The 21,129-nt window shown below is 37.1% G+C and overlaps 1 protein-coding gene across 1 annotated transcript in view; it reads left to right on the top strand.

Moving 5' to 3' along the window:
• Nucleotides 1-19,611, top strand: part of slc25a36a (solute carrier family 25 member 36a) — a 29,434-nt gene extending 9,823 nt beyond the window's left edge. Inside the window, exons 4-7 of the mRNA XM_088617636.1 lie at nt 4,912-5,012; nt 12,036-12,102; nt 13,988-14,277; nt 14,600-19,611. Coding sequence (XP_088473762.1) covers nt 4,912-5,012; nt 12,036-12,102; nt 13,988-14,277; nt 14,600-14,793 — 652 coding nt within the window. The 3' untranslated portion in view covers nt 14,794-19,611. The remainder of the gene's footprint in view (nt 1-4,911; nt 5,013-12,035; nt 12,103-13,987; nt 14,278-14,599) is intronic.
• The last annotated feature ends 1,518 nt before the right edge of the window (nt 19,612-21,129 follow it).

The following is a 21,129-nucleotide window of genomic DNA, read 5'->3' as shown; positions in this document are numbered from 1 at the left end:
TACTTGAGTTAGGCCTCCTCATAGACCTCTCTGTTCATGACTAAAAGTGTTCACTTTTTTTAGCCTGTCAGTGTTGGCCCTTCCTTTAAACCTGGGAATGTCTCTGGCTGAGCTTTTCTGGACTGATTCGTGAGCATCAATATGTGTTTGTTGGACATTGTATACAGCCTTCTAAAATAAGTCTTTCTGGTGCATTTCAGTTTCATCATGACCGCCCTTGATTTAATCTGTAGATTTAAGCTATATACTGATGCTTTCCAAGTTTTAAATCTCTTACCTAGAGCATCCACAACATCCGTGCAATGTTAATAAATGCAAACGTATTCAGAATAATTTTATTGCAGCTATACAATTAAGTATATATTATATTTTAGTGTTCCGACCACAGAACTTCCTTCTGAAATATTTTCCATAGAGATTGCTGTTTGATACTTTGAACTTTTTAGCAGAATGCGTTGTTGGTCTTTGTTTGCAACTGGCAGGGGGCTACAGCAGGTTGCCAATCCTAGATAGCCTCTGCACCCCATTTAGGGCAAGTCTCGGTAGGTAAGTGAAGTACAGTCTGTTTCGATTTGTTTTGAGGTTTCTTTGACGGTGCAATTATGCTAACAGGAACAGCCTTCAAAAATTGTCAACTTTTCTGATTAAAATAAAGAAGTTGTAACTCACTGTGTAGCTTCAGGTCACTCTTGTCATGACTAGTTAAACATGTTTGATTCTATTTTTTCATTTGTTCAATTGCTAGACAGTGAGGATCATATAGACCTTATACCCATGTAAAATGGATGCTGTTTAAAAGTGACTGGCATCTTTTTTTTCTATTTTTTGTTGCTTACAGTTAGTGTTTTAAGGGGAACAGTACAAAAATGCATCCTAGATTTTATAGGATTTTACAATATTTACAAGGAAAGTTACAATTTAATTAAACTATTATTTTTGTATTTTAACAGCACATATTTAAACTGCTGAAATTGGAGGTTCTCCGTTATGGTATAATCTTGAGGATTTCATGTAGAAATAGTTATTAAATAGTCATTAGACAGCTTGTCTTCAATCTTAGATTCTTTGCTTTTAGTAACAGTGTAAACAGAATGTTATGCAACTAAAACATAAAGACATACAGTAGGCTTAAAGCTTTCTAAGCCGATAAGTGGAAATCCTTGTTTGAATAGGATTGGGCTTGATTGGACTAGAATTGCATAGCTAGTGTAGAGTGTGTGGTTGCTTGTTAAATTGCTAGTTCAAAGATTAATCATTACATTGCTAAGCTTGTGACAAGTACTTTGTTGATAATGGTAAGCAGTGAGGATTGGAAGTGATTTTTACTTTAAGGTAATTTCACCTTTTAATACTGGTACAAGAGGGAAATGCAGTTCCACGTACTGTATCTTTTGTTCTTACTGCAATCTCTCATCTTTGATACAGTTCAAGAGTGGTGTCAAGTTCAACAACTTCTTTTAAGACCAGGCATAGCTGTGTCTGACAACAGGTTTCTATTTAAGAAGCTTGAGGCTGTTTAGTGCTATAACTGATCTAAATCTTGCATGTTTCTCTTCTTGCTACATCATGTGTGAATACATTTGTGTTTTTAGAACTTCCGTTGCAGAATTGTGCACCGGAGGTGAACATTGCAGATTTTCTTAGGTCTGGAAAGTTATGATTTACTTTTTACAGGACATCCATTATCATCAGTTATAAATACATTTATACTGAAACAAATCTGGTTTATGAATATCTTGTTGATGTACAGTACAGCCATTGGATTCCCGTAGCTATGCGAGTTGTAAAGGCATTCATAACTCGGGCTTGGATGTTACTAAGGACAGATGAAAATTGGTCTTTAAAAGGCCATTTTAAATGCCTGAAATCATGCTTAATGTAATTATTCTTTATTTTAGATCTTAAGCATGGAATGAGTACAAGCAGATTATTTAGTTAGGTTAATTTATATCTGGTTGTGTCCAGTTGTAAAATTGGGTAAGACGTTTTGTCAGACCCTTGCAAAGTGAGTGTTACAATTTAATATTTTTATTACTGTTCTAATAGTAGCATAGTTGTAACTCTGCCTTGAAATACTGTAAATTTTTAGTCTAAAATAGTGATAATGTATTATTTTATATCAAACCTAATTTTATTGCTTGTTTTGTAATAAACCGATTCATTTCTCCATTATAACGCAATCCATTAATAAATAGTAATGAACTCAGGTATGCAGTATTTAATTAGTGCATAATTTATTATACAGATTGTAAAATTTATAACACACAACAAGTTCCCAAAATATCGGGAAAATTCTATATTTTTGTAGCAGGTGCACTAACCGTTTATTACACAGACATGATGTGGGTAAATTCATTGTATGTGTTATGGTCTACTGTGAAAATTAGACAAGTAGTGTATACATGGCAACTTATAGAAACAATACATACTGTTCATCTCCGATGCACACTTTTCATCAGGGTGTGTATGCTGTCTTGTGGCATTCTGTTCCAGTAACTCTTAAAGAGCTCGGACAAGCATGTTCCTGTTAATTGGTCTTTGAATTCTTGCTCAGAAAAGTCTTGCCCAGTGGCTTTGCAAACTTAATTCAAGCTTGAAATAGTTCCTATTATGTGCATAAGAATAGCATCGTCTGAATCACTTCAGCTGATTTAGTTCTTTAAATCTAGCTTGCTTGCCTCCTTTTCAGAGCGTTAAATCCAGTATAAATAGGTTACAACACGATAAACCTTAAAATGCTTATGGTAATAGGTTAAAATAAACTGAATTGAGATGGGGAGGGTGTAGAATGATGTTTTAATTTTTAACTTTTTCTTAAAAAATACATTTGTTTCAGTGAGCTTCTTAAGACATAGGAGCTGTTTCACAAAGCAGGTTCAACAAATTCAGGATTTTCTCAAGTTAGCCGGATTGAATTAACCCAGTGATAAACTTAAGGTTTTCTTTGGTTTCACAAAGGCAAGCACTGCTTTCGGCTGTCTGTTTAAAGCGAGTCATGCTTAAACAGACTGACTAACTACACCACACTTCAGTAGGTAGGAGAGTCGAGCACCGAATCCTTCATCAGCGCCAGCACAACCACGGTGAAAGAACATCCGTCTTAATCCAGTGACCATGAATTACGACTCCTTATGAAAAAACTGAGGAGATCAAAATCTTTTGTAATAGTGAGACACAATACTGTGTCTCACTACAGAAGCTAGAGAAGACAGCTGGTGAAGAAACGTTGATAAATGGAACATGAAAGTTAGCAATTGAAATTCGATTAATTATCTCGAGAGAAGATTCCCTCTTTTGATTGGAAATGGTGATTGCTAGTTTTCATCTTTTATGTAATCAGTGTTGATATTTTTTTAGACTTAAATTTTATTTTTTACCTGTACATTGACTGTGAATTGATTTCAGTTGACAAAATCAGCCTTGTTTTGCCTGTGGGGCATTAATGGGAATGCTTGTACAGTCCAGAGCATGGCACATCACTACAGGTAACAGAAGTTAACATGTATAGCGGACAGAATTCTATATGGAAAATATTAATGGCTTTTTCACGAAACCTCTATTTGATGGTATTCACAATACTTTCCTTTTTGCACAGCACAGTGCAATTTTACCGAAATCCTCTGAGTCACAACAGAGTAAAGAAAACTGCATCAGTCAAAAGAGATCTCAGCCCTATGCGTGCTGGCCAATTTTTGTTAATGCTGAGCTATGATGAGCAGTATTAACAATGTATGGGCTTAAGAGATCGTGTATGTGAAGTATACCCTGTTTGCTGAAATGGTATCTTTTAAATGAAACTTACCAGCGAACTGTGAAGGGTTTTAGCAAACTCTAAGCTTTCATTCTCTCTGCAAAGTTCTAATGTCATCTGGATGCCTGAAGAATAGTGATGTCATTTTTGCAGGGGACTGGTTGGTCTGTGGGTTGAGCTCTTAACCAAAGTCAAGTTTAAATGAACCTCTTTGGCGCAGGTTAAGAAATGAGGATACAGGTAATCCTGTAGTAACTTAACCGGATACAATTCAATCATGTGTCATGAAACCAAAATCCAGACTCTTGTTGACATGCTTACTAAAGTTATCCGGTTAACTGAGTAACCTCGCTTTGTGAAACAGCCCCAGTCATACAGATGGTGCTGTTGCAGTTTTTAGAATAGTTTTTCTAGAAATATAAATTGAAATGCATGAGTTTAACTCATTGATGATTGTACCTGTCATGCCAACTCCTGTTGTTCCGAAAGCACAGTCTAGTGCAGTTCATCCACATCAAAGTGATGTTTCAGACTGAGCTGATGAGGCTAAGGCCAGGCTGTGTGATGTTTCTTTAATATATCCATATTACAGAACTGCCTGCGATGGCTCTGGATCTTCCCAGCATGCCTGTGTTGTAAGTTTTTGCTTCTTGTATGGGCTTGACTTCATCAACTGGAATTCATTTCAGCAGTCAAATGCTACAATGGCAGCTGAACACCCCTCCCCAGTCTTAGGCATAAACCAGAGAGAAAGCTTCATGTTTCTTTCACTATTTGAAGGTTTAGGTCGCTGTTCTTTTGTCTTTGTTGTTCATCCAGCATACCCCCCTCTGAAAGCCGCTTTCTAGAATGTGCACAAGTTCATGGAAGTTCAGTTCATGCATCAGTACAGTACTTTGTATATTGGATATAATGCCAAAAACACTTTTGAGGTCCTAGACTGGAGACCTTTTGCTGTAGTGTATGCATTAGATTTTGGCTTTTATGTCATGCACAGTAGACTCAGTAATTTAGTGAGTGATTGATTAAATATTTAACTCATTAGAGCATATGTACTAACTGAAGGTACATTTTTAGCAAGGACTGTATCATTTTGATCTCTTTTAAAAACGAACAGTGCGGAGTGACCAATTAGCATCTTTATTGTATCCCCTCTACAGAGCTATATACTTTGCTGCTTACTCAAATGCAAAAGAGAAATTGAATGGTATTTTGGAGCCAGATTCAACCCAGGTGCACATGATTTCAGCCGGACTAGCAGGTAAGGGTCATTTTAACAGTTTTAATCCTAAATTTGTTTTGCAGTTTTAGGTTAAGACCGGCAGAAATAAGTAGAGAAAATGTTAGGGAAAATGATTTAAGATATCTTATCTAAAATGTTTAATTAGGGCACATGCCTGACTATTGATTATCTGTAATTGTAAATATAAATTTTCTTTCTATGAAGAATAATAAATTAGTGATATGGTTAATATTAAAAATGGTGGCTATTTGATATTGCCTTGTTCTAGATTTTTGCCTTGTGGGACATTTTTTCTTTAATATAGCTTATTTATGTATAGCGCTATGTTTAGTTTGCTTTATTTCTACATTATGCGTTTCAGCATCTTGTGTATTAAATATTACTTTCAGTTTGGGGGTAACTAATAATACATTGGGATTGATAGAAAGCACAACCAGAAACTAAGGATATGAGTCTGCATATATGTTTTGAATTTATTTCACACTTCTTTGAGACATTTAATTTCTAAGAATGTCAACCTGTGTTGTAGCGATACCTCCAATATTCTTCAGTTGTAATTATATATATATAATGTCTCTTACTTGATATCTCTTACCTTTCCCAAAGCCAGTTTAGGAGCGCAAAACATACAAGAGTCTGTTTAAAAAGAGAATATTTTGTATGTGACGTCAAACCAGTTTAGTTTTATTTTAGAAAGTATATTGATATCCCCCTTGTTATTCACTTTTCTAATTGGAGGCAGCACTGCTCCCCAGGTTGAAAAACAAGTTACTGTAGGTACCAGTTTTTCTTATAGTTAAATATTGGCACAACTGCAAGATTCTGTTTACATTTGGTAGTGGTTTTCTTCATAGCACATACTGTTTTTCTTAAAGAATACAGTATAATAAAAGATAATGTACTTCTTCATATTATGTATATTTTGACCAAGCCTTTGAAAGTACTTTCAGACCTTTTTGAATAGCATTAAGTGTCTTCTCAAAAATAGACTGTCAGAAGAAAGTTTTCTGTCTTCTGGTTTTCGTTTTTTCTTTATTACACGTACAGTAATTTGTAGCCAGTACAATTCTACAAATAATTTGACTGAAGTGAAATTAAAATGAATAGTTCTACCTTTGTATTTTTTTGTTCCAATTTTATGGTTCAGTGTTAGCACTGAGGTTGATAAGGTTAGTTAGCCAGTAAACTGAATAACAATCGTTGTGGCATTTGCAATTTCTTCTGAAATCTTTAGAAATCATAAATTATCCCAGATAACAGTACCGTTTTGCTCATATGAATACTTTACAGAAATACAGTATGTTGCTTTTGTGTTCTTTTAGTGATCCTTGTTACTTTTCAATACTGCAAGATTTCTATCCAACTTTGAATTTTGATGTCATTCAAAAGGGTTTTGCAAGACACTGCTCTGTACAAGAAGAAAGTATGTTGCAAAACTGCCAACTTCTTTAGTTTTGGTTGTGCTTGAACGGAGCAGGTAAAAATTTAACTAATTGCTACTAAACAGTATGGCTTCACACTGTTTGTATGTAGTACAGATAAAACGCTAACATTTAGGCATGCAGCTGTGAAGCAGAGTTGATGACGGTGGATGGCCCCCGCTGATTGACATCTGAGGTAGCTAATTGATTTCTTCTAAAAGTTGTAATGTGCAGATTCATGACAGTCATGCAGCTTGCAGCTCTATTAACCTTTTATAATTACACAGTTGACACCTTAGATGCAGTAAGAACCTCTTTCGAGTTAAGGTAATGAACTATACACATTTTCTGGTCTCGAATGGAAAATGCTAACCTTGTCATTTCTGGGCACAGTAAGTGTTAATGATTAAGGAAAATTTCATTTATACACTTACGTGAGGGAAATGTTGAAAGCTGAAAATTAGTGTTACAAGGCAACATGTCGCAGGATCTAGGTGAAAAGGTGAAAATCTCATACTTTTTTAATATACAAGTTATATGGAGGGGATTTTAATTTATGTTCTGAAATCTTTCAATCTTAAAAAATGTTTTCCCACTTAAACACTTTATTTCACTTTATTCCTTAGATCGCTGAAGTCTATTGGCTATGAATTTTAAACATCCGTATGTCGCAAAATATATGATTCTGATGATAGTCAAATTATAGGCTTCATTCAAACAATTATTTTACCCCAGAAAGAAACTGAATAGCATTTATGGCAAATATAAGCACATAATCCAGTTAATTTTTTGTGATTCACAAACTGTACATGCTTCAACCAAGCACGTCTTTCGTGGGAAATTCAGTAACATAGGGAAGATATCACATGGTCCTTGCACATGAAGAGTTTATTTATGCCAACGTGCAGTAACTGGGCAGAATCTAAGACACATTGAACAACTGGAAAGTCTCTCTGAGATGTGATGCCACAGTTCTCTCATGGTAAAGTAAAACAAATCAAAGATCTACCATCATATATGTTGGACTTAGGCTATCCAGAATAAATGTGGATTTAGCTTATTCCCACCTTACTATAGCTACAATTACATGAAATATCACTGTTTACTTCATTAAGGTGCTGCAAAGTGCTGACAATCATGGCACTAACAGTCAGTGATATGCCTGTGGCTGCACACTATCTGCAAATGCTTTGTAGTCCAGAGTATAGTTTGAGGCGGCAAGTCTAATGCAGTTGGTCAGGTGCTCATCTGTTGGGCTAGTGTGATACTTGGATATGATGATTTTCATCTGTGAAAATGCCATCTCACAAAGATTTGTAGATCCGAAGAAAGCCTATACCTTAAGTGCACAGGATGAAAGGAATGGATACCTCTCGCTATTCACAAGCCCCCAAAAGTCCTTGTCTCTTTGAGATGAACGTGACAGTGTCTTCTATCTGGTTTAGCTCCTGAAACCTCCTATTAAACTCCTCTGCCAGTCTGTCCAGGTGGACACAGATTTCTTCAGGATGGAACGAGTCTTTGAGATGTTGCTCAGCATGTTGGCCAATTTCTGGAAGTGAGGTAGATTCCTGCTCTTTAACTGGGATGTCCACAGTGCAGGTTTCACTTTGAAGGCATTCACAGCACTGATCATGTGTAACACGTCTGTCTTTTCCCTGCAATTCAGGATTCAGCTCATTCAGTTTGGAAGTTAAGTCTGTTAAAGTCCCAACTCGAGCAGCCATGTGTCATCTGACAACTCCCTGTATCCTTCATTACTTGACTTGAGAAAAGTCATAATCTCCAGCAGCAAATCAGTGAATCGCTGGAGCACCTTCACACGACTTAACTAGTGCACGTCAGCATGTAGAACACATCTCCATATTCAGCACAGTCAAGTAATTACTTAAACGGGTCGTGCTGAAGAGCTTTTGTGTGAATCAAATTTACAATTTTGACTACGACGGTCACTGGAGAAATCCAGTTCTTTGCTGACTAGCACTTGCTGATGAATGACACAGTGATAAATGACAAAAGAGGGGAAAGGTGGATCTTCCTACAAAGCGGAATGAAACCAGCATTCAGACCGCACATTGCCGGGGCCCCGTCTGTTGTGATTGTCACTAGTTTCTGAAGTGGAATATTTTTCTCAAGTATATGTGTTTCGAATGCACGATATGTGTCCTCGCCTCTTGCCCTCTCTTTTAAAGGCAGAAGAGTGAGAAAGTCCTCCTTAAGTCGTATCCGTAAATGCCATGCGAGCGAACACGACGAGCTGAGCCGTGTCGGTCATATCCACAGACTCGTCAAATTGCAGAGAAAAGAATTCACAAAGAGATAAATCTCTCTATACCTGCTGAGATACGTCTTCCGACAACGACTCCACTCTTCTTGCTGCAGTTGCAGCTCCTAGTGACATATTACTTCTAGCTGTTCTGATTTCATCTCTGTTTTTAAAGTCGAAGTAGCTATGATGAAAGTAGCAGCATAATGGTAGCCTGATTTTTCACAATCAACACTGCCAGTCGATCGACTGGTTGGCAACTACTGTTAGAGTATCCCAGCAGGTTTTTGCAATCTTCTTTGGATGTTGCGGAAATACCTACTGTGGACTTCTTAGATGTCATTTCAGTCATAACGTCAGCAATGGGGTACTTTTAAGAACGCCATGTGTACCGCGGTTTGGCACTGCACAGGCTTCATACAACTCTGTAATCTTTTTTTCTTGTGGCACCTGCAGCACCCAGCACTTTCCCTAGCAACTGAAGAGTTTAGAGGTTACAAGAATGTGGTATTCTTGAATAACGAAATTGCTACTTACATTTACACCCCCTTTTGATGTTATCTTTCTTGGTCACTGTAACCTAAAGACTAGGTTACAGATTAGATTGTTGAGGAGCCCACACAATTTTAGAAGTGATTCTTCCATCATGGTTGTATTTATATTGTTGTACATTCTGTACATCAACAATATGCCCATTTGCCATTCTGTGCACTGTTTCTTTTTGGGGTACCCTATATATCCTGCTACTGGGAGACAAAGTGAGGAAGAAAAGAGAAATATAAGCATTGGCTGTCTCTCCAAACACAAAATTAACAGCTTGACGTTTTTAAAGTCTACTAACTATTAACCACCCAAAGTTACAGACACAGTAAAGTTGGATTTGAGTGTATGCCATTAACATAATTATTACTGTAATTCAAAACAAACTATCCTATGACCTATACCATAGCATGCTGCGAACAGTTTTTGCAATTGCCTTCTGCTCTTGGAAATTCTTCACAAATAAAATTTCTGTCCAGTGGAGTGCACTTAATAATAACCTTAGAGCTTAAAGTACTGCAGACAGGGCTTAATTTTACTGTATTTATTAACAGTTTTCAAAGTCTCCTCAGAAAATCCTTGAATGTATGAGAAGCTGTCATTTTGCAATTAATTTTTCATACGGCAACATTTCATCAAGGTAACCTAGGCTTCCAGGATAGGACTTGGACATGTAAAAGGAAAAAGATGGTATATCTATACATCTCCAAGAGATGCATATATAGAGCATTAATTCCACTTAATAATTAATATTGCATTTCACATTGAAAATGTTTGCAATTAGTGGTTTGTTACATGGCCAGAGGGCACTTCTCAGTAAGACTGAGGAGGGATAAGTGTTGGAAAATTCTTATGCTGTACATAATGTCTGCTTTCACTCAATGGTGTTAAATCTGAGGGATAATTTTTGGTGTGTTCAGAATGTTTTTTTGGGTAGGCAGGGTTGACAAGGTTAGCATTTCAACCGTCTTTTCTTGCACTGCTTGTCCGTTTTATATTTTGTTTTGTTTTTTTACCCTTATTTCCTCCCCATCTTCCCTTCCCGCTCCATGAGGTGGATGTAATAATGTATGACACCTTAGTGTTTGCTGCAGCTGGCAGAAGATCCAGTACTCGGCCTTTTTTTTAAAAAAAAAAACATAAAACAAAACTTGCTCAATTTCCGATTGTCAGCTGGGCAAGTTTTCTCTAGTAATTCAAAACCACGGCACAAAACCTCACAAAGGGGTAACGCAGGCCATCTTTAGTGGGGTTCACTGTTGCACGTTCATCTGAAAAAAAAAAAGGTCACTGCTTGTCATTGTGGTACAGAAAAGCCTGTGTCTATTTTAGGCCTTTACTGTAGATTTCTCCCGCGAAAAGAGTGAGATCCTGTCATCTCATGCTCCCCATCCGCAGGTCACTTCCTGCAGCAATAAGGACTAGCTTTGTCCCCGTGAGTACTCACCAGAGCCTCTATTGCAGCCTGTAGTGTAAGAACCACGCTTTCCAGTTTGCTAGTACAATTTTATACATGTACATGTTTGTGTCAATTGTAGCTTCTTTTTTTATTATTTCATAACTAGTATTGTGGTAGACACCTGTGCTGTACAAAGCAGCTGGTCTTCTACTCTGTTGTCTGTGTGTTAGGGTTACTTACTTTACAGCCCAGAGGGAGATGGTAGAATTCACTTCCCACTCCAGGCGGCTTAAAGGACAACTCCTTTATGATGCAATATCTGCATTTTCTTGCTGATACTTTCCCCTAGCAGGTGAACAATTGCTGCAAGTATCCTTTCATAGAAAATATATATTTTTTTAAACAAATCTGGAGGTTTGTAGCAAATGTTGGGAGAACACTCCTTTATTACCTTGGCACCACTAGTTGTTTTCTTCCAATAGCTTTTATTTTGGAGGGGCTCAGACGACTTCTCTAGTTTCTGTGATTTCTTAAAGCGCCTGTTCAGATGTGCAGTTCCGCATGTGACAGGCTTTCCTGTAGGTTTAATTTCCATGGCAGTAATAGTCTGAGTACTGTGAATGAGTGGGTGCAAATGTATAAATTTCACCACCCTTGTGGATTTCATTAAGTATTCTAGAAGCAGTGGCCTAGAGCCTACATCATTTCTAAGCACCAAAACCCTCTTTTATATTTGAATCCAACAAATATAGTTTTGTTTAAAGCAGAATGTGTTATTTCCTATGTGAGCTGAAACATCATCTTATTTACCCTATGTTTGTTTAGCTTAGACTCTAAGGCAAGTACATGTGAATGTCAGTGCCTAAATTGTAGTTTATAGGAACTCTACTGCTACATTTTTTCTGGAATGTCTGTGATATTATGCTTAACAACACATGGATTACACATTACAGTTATAAATATGCTTTTGTTTGTACTTTTTAAGCTGTATTTATGGCTTAGTGCCATTATATACAGTAACTCTTCTTTTCATAAGTAATTTGTATTTTTCATAAGAAATGGGATAAGTACCCTTTTAGAAAAGGGTATTGTTAAGCACCCTTAAATTTATTAATACATTTTCTATGCTCTTTTTTGCCACAATGGTGTTGATAGCATTTCCATACTGTTCTCTTAAACTTTGGGTAGCACAATTAAAATTCCTCTATACATACTATTGTAATAGTAATAAAGTTGTTTAACAAAAATCTTGTTTAATGCCATACCCATAGTCATAAAAACAGCTTAAAGAGCTAAACAAAACATATCTTAAATACTGTAGATTATTAACTTATTTTTCTGAATATTTTTGCCCTTATTTTGTTCACTGTTGAATTGTGCCATCTCAAAACCTAAATGTTACCATTTTATTTCAGGGTTTACAGCAATTACAGCAACCAATCCCATCTGGCTTATAAAGACTCGCTTACAGCTGGATGCAAGGTAATAATAACGGTTCACATTAGTGAGAGATTAGTCTAAATGGTTCTGCATATGGACTACTGACAGATAACCAAGGTGTATGCTGTGTAAGAGAACTGAGTTAATACTAGCGGACTGAATTGCAATCTGCTGTTGAGACTCAGAAGCATGAGCAGTGGTGGGCACCGCTGTATTGAGTAACAGGTCATGGGAGATGATATGTTCGTTGGGGAAACACAAAGCATAAAAACCAGTAAAACACCTTTCCTGAAGTGATTTATGAAATAAGAAAAAAAGGTAGACTAACGGCCACCCAAGGTTTTGACTCAAATTTCTTCTTATTTTTTGTTTTAATTAATTTGTAGCTTTCAGATATTAGGCTTCTAGGCCCAATAATTATAGTCTTTCAGAAAATAGGCTGCTAGGCAGTCACTGTATTTTTATTATGTTGTAGGGTTTAGTTTTATTTCTACTTTCTCAAATTGCTGGTGTTGAGAGGCGAGGCGTGGGAACTTCGTCCTGCACAGGTACACTGGGACAAACAAGCCATTATATTTGTGACAAAGTGATTGTGTTTGATGCAGGACCTGATTTTTACCCTTGTATTTGAAACCACTTTCCTTAAAAACCACCCTACCAGATGACTGGAAACTTGCTAGACTTCAGTAAAGGACTTTTCTTGAGACCCCGCTGCTGTTCCTTTTCGGGGGGCAGACTTTAGAACTATTTGGCTAAATGACTCCAACCTTTATGATTTTATAGGTAAACCAAATCAGCCACCTGACCACTATTTATTTTCTTTATTGTGGATATGTGGCCTGTAACACTACATTATTTATCTTTCTATGTAAACAAGTTTGGCCAGTTAACCCCAACATGGCTAGTATCAGAAGGAGCAAGATGAGATTAATACCAGGCTGAAAGGTAGATTTTTTTTTTCAGTTTTTCAGCATGGAATTAATCACACCTTTACAGGCCCTCATATTGATGCAGCTCCACTTCACGCCTAGCATCTTACAAGTGAGCACACTGTTAACTTGAGACTCTGTCTCCTTCTTGCATAAACAGTACCAAGATGTCAAACCTCAAGCTGCCTCCTTTTATAACAAGCATTACATTGACTTAATAAAAAATACTCGGCAGATTTCTTGATAAATGAACACTGCTTTTGATCTACACATTATGCATTGCTGTGATAATTTTCTCGCCCACAGCGTGTCACCAGCTTGGTGAAACGACCTCTTGCACAATTTGCTACCATTTAAGGACTATTTGGCCAGCTAACGTGTAGGGTATTGTTCTAGAGACATTACATTTCATACTGAAATGGGTCTGCTACACTGTACTGCCCAACTGACCACTCTTCTTGTTGAAGATTTCCAGTGACATTGGAAATACTGCATTGATTGAATTGAAACTCAGCAGGTTATATTACAACCAGATATGCTTCAGAACTTTACCTTGTAGTTTGCAGTGATAACTTTAAATGTCCACACCACTGGTCACGTGCCCCTTTTCCAAGTTTCCATAGGAACTGTTTGGCCATATAAATTTAAAGTAGGTAAGCAATCATTTAGTAACAATTTAGTCACAAAATGCAAATTAGTGTTCCTGCTTCTAACAAGATGGCTTTGACCACTATTTTGTTCTGGTTGGTATACATCCTGCAGTTAAAAGCTGCTTTTGTACAAAAGCTGTTTAGTAGCCAGCTGTTTCCGAATGTGGTAGGTATTTTTCTAGTTTTCCCATAGTTACTTAATTTTCACCCACTAGTCCCTGATTTGCTAGGGAGCTTTTGGAACTGCCTGCAGCTATCAAATTTAGATTATTCAATACATAAACATGTTGCCTTGAGATATGCTGTTTTGTGTTCTGACTTTGTAATATCTTTTCTCTTTGTTTGCAGAAACCGGGGTGAAAGAAGAATGAGTGCATTTGAATGTATCAGAAAAGTCTATCAGTCAGATGGGATCAGAGGTTTTTACAGGGGCATGTCCGCTTCCTATGCAGGAATCTCTGAGACTGTCATTCACTTTGTAATTTATGAAAGTATTAAACGTAAATTACTGCAATGTAAGACTGCTTCTAATATGGACGATGAGGATGAATCTGTGAAGGATGCATCTGATTTTGTTGGACTGATGTTGGCAGCAGCCACCTCAAAAACATGTGCCACCTCCATAGCATATCCACATGGTAAGGACATACTTTGACCATAAATTACACTTCTATTTTATTTGTTTTTTCAGTAACAGACCTTTAACTTTTTTTGTAATTTCTTGCCTCAGTGCAGGAGAGACGCTGCTTAACTATTCTTAAGTACATCAAACGTTAAATTTGTCAAACATTACATTTGCTTCACAGCTCAAAAACAGACATTTTTGTTTTCAAGAATGTACATAGTGGCGTGTTAATGAAATTCCATTTTATTGAATTTTAAATTATCCAGATATCCTGGCAACAGGGAGGAAAATGACGGAATTGTTGTTTAATGCTTTTGCTATTTTGTTTTTTGCAGAAGTAATACGTACCAGACTACGAGAGGAGGGAACCAAGTACAGATCTTTCTTCCAGACTTTATCAATGGTTATGCGAGAAGAAGGATATAGAGCGCTTTATCGTGGACTCACCACACATTTGGTCAGACAGATTCCAAACACAGCTATTATGATGTCAACCTATGAGCTTGTCGTTTACCTGCTGAATGGATAAGAACCAACAAGAGACCAAGAGAAAAGTTTGGAGACCAAAGGAAAAAGAGAGGACCAGGAATCGCCTAATCCTATTTGGTGTCAGGCAAGAAATGCAGGCTGGAAACTGGAAGTAAGGCTTATTAGCAGGAAGAGTATTAAACCAGTCCTGTGAAACCATGTCTTTCTCTCTGCCAAGGAGCTACTTCAGTAAAGCTTGTATAAAGAGGAATGTTTGAAACAAAATAATAAAATCACATTTCATATTACATACATTTCCTAATACATTTCCTTCTTCATATAAATGTGTGTAGGTAGTGGTCCCGTCCCTCTTCTGAAAGAGTGTGGTGAAACTTCAGTTGGATATGATGTGCTGCTGGGCAGTGGGTTTGATTCACAAATTATAATTTTTAATACACATTTTAAACCTCATATTTTGTGGATCTGGGCTTGGTGTTGGTTTAAAGTTACCCTGAACATCCTTACACACCTGCGATTTCTGGTAACAGATTTTTGTACAGTCTTAAGTGGGGAGATGAGAAATTTGAATTTAGCAGCACCTGTTCAGAAGTTGGGAGGCACAAGTAGTGTTGGATGTTTAAATGTACAAGACAAAAGGGAGGTTGCTTGTGTATTTGTGGTAATTGATTTTGACACTGTGGAGCAAAGCTGATAATTCAGAAATTTTAACTCAGTTGACTGTAATGTTTGGAAATAAGCTTTTTTTCTTAGTACCATCAAAAGACATGGTAGGTTTTTACACAAAATACTTGACTACGATATACCACATTTTAAATGCAGTCACACCAACTGTTTGTCACGCATGTGTCACAAATTAAAGCAAAGCATCATATTTACAATGCATATGATGGATAATGTGATTTTAAAGTGTTTGTTTCAAGCATTTCTTGTTAAGGCTGTATTATCCATTTTAGTAAGCAATATAGCTTGCACCCTAAGCTTTGAAAAGGTTTAGTACTTTCTGTGGCTTGCAAACTCAAGGAACTCACATTGAGTTTTCATCATAACATTTGACATCACTTCATGTTAACATTAATGTTCCACTCAGTAAAAGTGGTGATGACATAAATCTCTTTATTTTTAAGGTTAGAATACTGGATTCAGAATAAGCCTTAAATGATTTTGCTGCCAGTAAAATGGCGTATTTGTTAATGCTGTGTATGTTCTAGTGCATCAAGATTCCAATGCAGTGCATTTGTCATTGACAAACTGGTACTTGAAATCCATGTGATTAGTTTCTGAAGTGTTACTTTTTAAAATTTATATAAATGACTAAAAAGGTTAACTAAAGTGAATACTGTATACTGGATGCATAGGTAGGTTACAGTATCATGGAAAGGCCTTAAGTATATTAAGGTTTTATTTGATAATGTACATAACTGTAATTCTTTCAATTCACTAATAAGATTTTAAAATATTTTAAGATAGAAGTTCAACCTTTTACTCTTACCAAACCAAAAGTCACAGTTTCTGGCAGTACTTGAGATCATGGAGGTTTTCACATACCTTCAACTCTGCATAGAACTGGGAAAATGGTAGGAAAGATGTTTTTTTGTCTTTTTTCCCAATTTTCCATGATGATAATGAAGTCTGATGCTCTTAGGCACTAATTTACTGCTCTCTAGCTTTGAACTAACAACAGTTGTCCATCTTGGTTACTTGAATGTAAGGTTTGATGAAGTTCAGCAGTGATGTTAATGCAAAGCAAGCCCATTAGCAAACTAAAAGTACTAAAAAATACATATAATCCTGTTATTTAAGGTTATTTGTTTTCTGTTAAAAGAACTTAAACATTTATCCATCTTTAAAGAATGACCATATTCATGTGAATGGTGAAATCAGTCTATAGATGCCAACACACTGGGAAGTACACACTGTATGAGGTGCGCAGCTAGAGTTCTTCCCCCTTGGTAAATTGTGACCTTGCAATTTATGCAGTGGCTCCAGATTGGTTTCTTATGCACTTTTTGGCCTTTTTTGGCTTGATGATTTCTTTTGGGTTTTTTTTTAAGTCATTTATTATCAAGGAAAGTGTTAAGCAGTGGGAAATCCTGCTCAATGATTCCTTTGAAGATATTGTACAGTTCAGTGTACTGATTAGTGCAGGATATGTAAAAGTGTCATTTGGTTAGATTTGCTGATCCGTACATTTTACAGTAGCTTGCAGTTATTAAATCCTTAAAAAACATGCTGTTGTTCAATATTTAAGATGCGTTTAAAACTGTTGCAATATGGCATAGAATTTTGCATTTCTGTTTCTGCTGCTTTCCCCTCCCTTTTGTTTGTCACTTTTGATTTAATGACATGCTGACTTTGGACACCTACTTGATCAGCTGGTTTGAGTTCTGATTTCTTGACCACCTGTTTGTGTCATATCTGTTTTCCTATGATATTCAGTGTTCCTCTCCTTTCTGGATGTTATATTTGCATTCACATCTCCTTTTCATGGAACTAACCCTCCATGTTTAGCGTAATTGTACATATAGGTTTCCAATTTGCCAAGATAAGAGTTGCAGTTCTGCTTTTGTCACTACAATGTATCCACTTCAGAAACTCCCTGGATTATCCTGGTAGACCTAATTTTGCAATAAGAGGTTGTAAAAACCAAAGGAAATTGGTGATCTCATCCATTTTTGAATGTATGTTCTCCTTAAAGGATTGTTGAGCTCTGTATTGTGAAGCTGTATTAAGATTCAGGTTTCTTGAGTGGCTTAACCTCTTGCCCAGGTGTCCAGGTTGAGCGCTGTAATCCAAGGGTCATGGGTTCGAGCCCGGGCCATGTCACCAGTCGACTGTGACCGCGGCGCACGATGGCTACCAAGGCCGTGGTGGGATCAGTAAGGCGGGAAGTGCTTCTCGAAGTCGGTCCTGAAAGTCTAGAACGGGGCTGCGTAACCTATTAAAAGGCAAGTGTCTCAGACATGGGTGGACTGAAGAAATCTGCCACCACTACATCATTTCCCCCATGTGAGGCTTTGAGGTTTGTAACCTTGAGCAGAGATGAAAGAATCCTAATTGGCAAACCCATTCCAAAAACTAGTTCTGTTCTACTGTTTAGAAATAGTATTGAAGATCCTGTACTGTTTGTTTGCTTTATCATGTTTCACAGTGGTTGAGTGTCCTCCTCTCATTGGTTAGATTTCCTTTTTTTTGTTTTACCAAGCCAGCAATGTTAAAAATTGACGCCCGGACTGGATGTCTTCGAGCCGCTCGAGTCCGAGGCCTCTCTAGTGACGTGACTTGGAGCACAGCATTGAACTCCCACATGCAATAACGCCAACAGCACAGGATCTTTATCTAAAGACACGTTCTTGGAAGTTTTGTGATGCGGTACTGACTGACCCTTTAATAATGTAGGAGGAAGTCATTTTCAAGAAGCCAAAACAATATTGAAAACACAATAATGTTTTGTGCGGATTGATGTCTGCCATGGTTTGCAACATCTTTTTTGAATTATTGGGACTTTTTCCTTTCTTTGGCTCTTCTGCTTTCATTTTCGAATGATGAAAGCACTTCTGAATTACTGATGCTCTGTTCAGGACCCTATGGCTTAAAACAAGGCATTGAGTGAAATCGTCTCCGATGTGCTTTTTTGGAATTTCCACCTTTTTCTGAAGTGTCTTTACATTTTCTCGGTGACTTTGATGGGAAGGATTTGAAATAAGCAATGAGGACATGACCATGTTAAGAAATCTGTATAATCTAGGAAAGGCCTATACAAATGTTTTAGTGTCGCGTTTCTTAGTTACTGCAGAATGGACTCATTCAGCCAGAAATTATGGTCTATACTTTCTTTTGGCATCTGTGGTCTCTCAGATGTTTTTAGCATTCTATTTCTGTTCTGTAAAAGTGAAATATACTCCAGAATTATAGAGGCAAATGCAAATATGATTTCAGACAGATTGTGCTCAATTCTTGTGCAGGCTTTTCTTTTTCTTACAGTTTTGGGAGGCTTCCATGAATTGTATTAAGTAGTGATTGCATTTGTAACTCTGCCATTCTATAGCTATTAGTTTACTCAATGGTGATAATTTGTACAGTTGTAGAATACAGCAGTAGGATAATTTATGCAAGTGGGTCTTTTTACATCGTTTTAGCCCTAAATCCAGGACTGTGACTACTAATTTTCTGAAACAGGTAACCAATGCTGGAAGTATGTACAGTAGATAATGGGAACTAAGCATTTCTTGTGCAGTATTGTCAAAACAATAGTGGGTAGTAAGACTAATTAAAACAAACAATTCTAGTTGTAGTTTCATCAGGCTCAATATTTAAATCTTTTGCAGGCCTAAATTTGGTTGCTTCAATTGACCTGTGAAGGACAATTTATTTGACCTATAACTGATGTTTTGCTGCTAAACATGCTGAAGTACTACAATTTATGAGCACACATGGGTGCAGATGTAAGTCACAGGATGCACTAAATTCCTTTGTTTAATGAGGGAGGTACCTGACCTATAAAGCAGGCTGTGAAAAGGCCTTATAACATATGTGACAGTCCTGGATCTCGCTGTGTGTTTTACCATTGTTAAACTGGGTACTAGTCTGTTTTCTGTACTATTTGTACTCTATAATAATGTCTGGTTGGAAAAAGCCTCTTGTATCCAGAAGGTGGTGCTACACTGCTTGTTGGATAACACTACTAGAAATTCCCTAGTCAGCCTGTGATGCATATGTGTAATTCTACCCTTAACAGTGTTTTTATTTTTGTTTTGTTTTTGAGCCTGAAAAAAAGAGGTGGCTAATTGGCCATTTCAGTGCCCCACTATGCATTATCATACCTCCTTTTGTACAAAAAATAAAAAATAATGCAAACCAATTGACTGCAGTGTATTTGTTTTGCTTTGGTTCTTTTGTTTTCTTCAAATGTTTAAGTGACCTAAACACTAGCCTGAAAGTAAAGGATTCACTGCTACAAAAGTTGTTAAAAGAAAGTGTGGTAAATGTGTATAATACTCATGAACATTGATCTTTTAAATTAGTTATTCAGTAATATCTACACAGTTGAAACCGCACAACCATTACTTAATAGAGTAAGTAGTAGTTTTTACATGTTTTAAAAGTTTAGCTTCAAGCCAAAATCTGCTATACTTCAGACTTCATTGTGGGTGTAGTTATTAGAATTGCTCTTAAATATATGAAACAGGATCTCTAACCATATAGTAAGTCTATTGACTTATAAGGGTGACTTTTATCCTGGCTATCATACATTCTCAAACATTCACTGAGGGTTTTTAGCACCACCACATATTACATTGTTCCCATTAAATAGTTCAGACCTCTGTCTCTGTCTCTGTAACGTCACAAGATATGTAAAGTGTTGGAAGCAGGGATGTTAGTTTCCTGTACGCAGCTGATCATTTTTTAACCCATGTTCACAGTTATGCCCACTTGATGGCAGTATAGAGCACGTCACAGTTTTAACACGGAGAACTGCGAAAGTTTGGATAAGCTACACGCTCTACCTTTCTATTCCATCCTCGTGTTGAAATTGACGTTCTGTTTAATTATGAACCGTTACGTATTCTGCTGACAAATATAGCCTTTCTATAACCCAGGAAAAGAACTGGAAACTGGCAGAAGTTATATGTTCTGACTGCAGGTGCTCCCTTTTTTTTTAGGTAATTTGTAGCTGATTTATTCCCTCCAAGATCACTTCTTTCACGGCAGATGAAATGAGCAGCTGGTGATGAGAAGGCAGCTGATTTTCAATTTCTTTCTTTCTTATGAGAAAGCTGACGTGCAAATGTATTTCCCTGGCTTCTCTGCTTGAAGTTTATGACTATTAAATGGAATGATTTTGACTCCAAAGGGCTTAGGTATAGCATGTCATCATTTGCCTTTGACAGACTCGCTTATTTTTGTTTAGGACAAGGGTTTTTATTTTTTACTCGAATTTGAAGAGCTGAGTTAAGGCCTTGTGGATAGAAAAGGGTATGTTTATTGTGGAGCCTCAGGCATATTGTGAACCCCTTTGAAACTACCTTTAGAAATACCATAGATGTACTGAAAATAAACATCTTATGCCACCCCCTTCTTACAGACTCCTCTTTCTCTTTACACAGCTCCAGTGAGCAGGAGGCTGTCCCAGCAGGGACAAAGAAGTGCTACACCCTGGACAGGATTCACAAACATCCACCCTTCCATCCATTTTATAACCACTTTACCCAGTACGGGGTCCTGGGGGAGCCAAAGCCTATCCCTGCAAGCAATGGGCTCAAAGAAGGATACACCCTGGATGGGACCCCAGTCTTATCACAGGGCACACCAGGGTCAAGTTTCCCAATTAAACAGTCAATTAACCTACCAATGTCTTTGGACTGTGGAAGGAAACCCA

The sequence above is a fragment of the Lepisosteus platostomus genome, chromosome 2 (genome assembly GCF_059453375.1).
Source record: "Lepisosteus platostomus isolate fLepPlt1 chromosome 2, fLepPlt1.hap1, whole genome shotgun sequence".
Classification (NCBI taxonomy): Eukaryota; Metazoa; Chordata; class Actinopteri; order Semionotiformes; family Lepisosteidae; genus Lepisosteus; species Lepisosteus platostomus.
The sequence above is the reverse complement of the archived record's forward strand: the minus strand, read 5'-3'. Positions and strand labels throughout refer to the sequence as shown.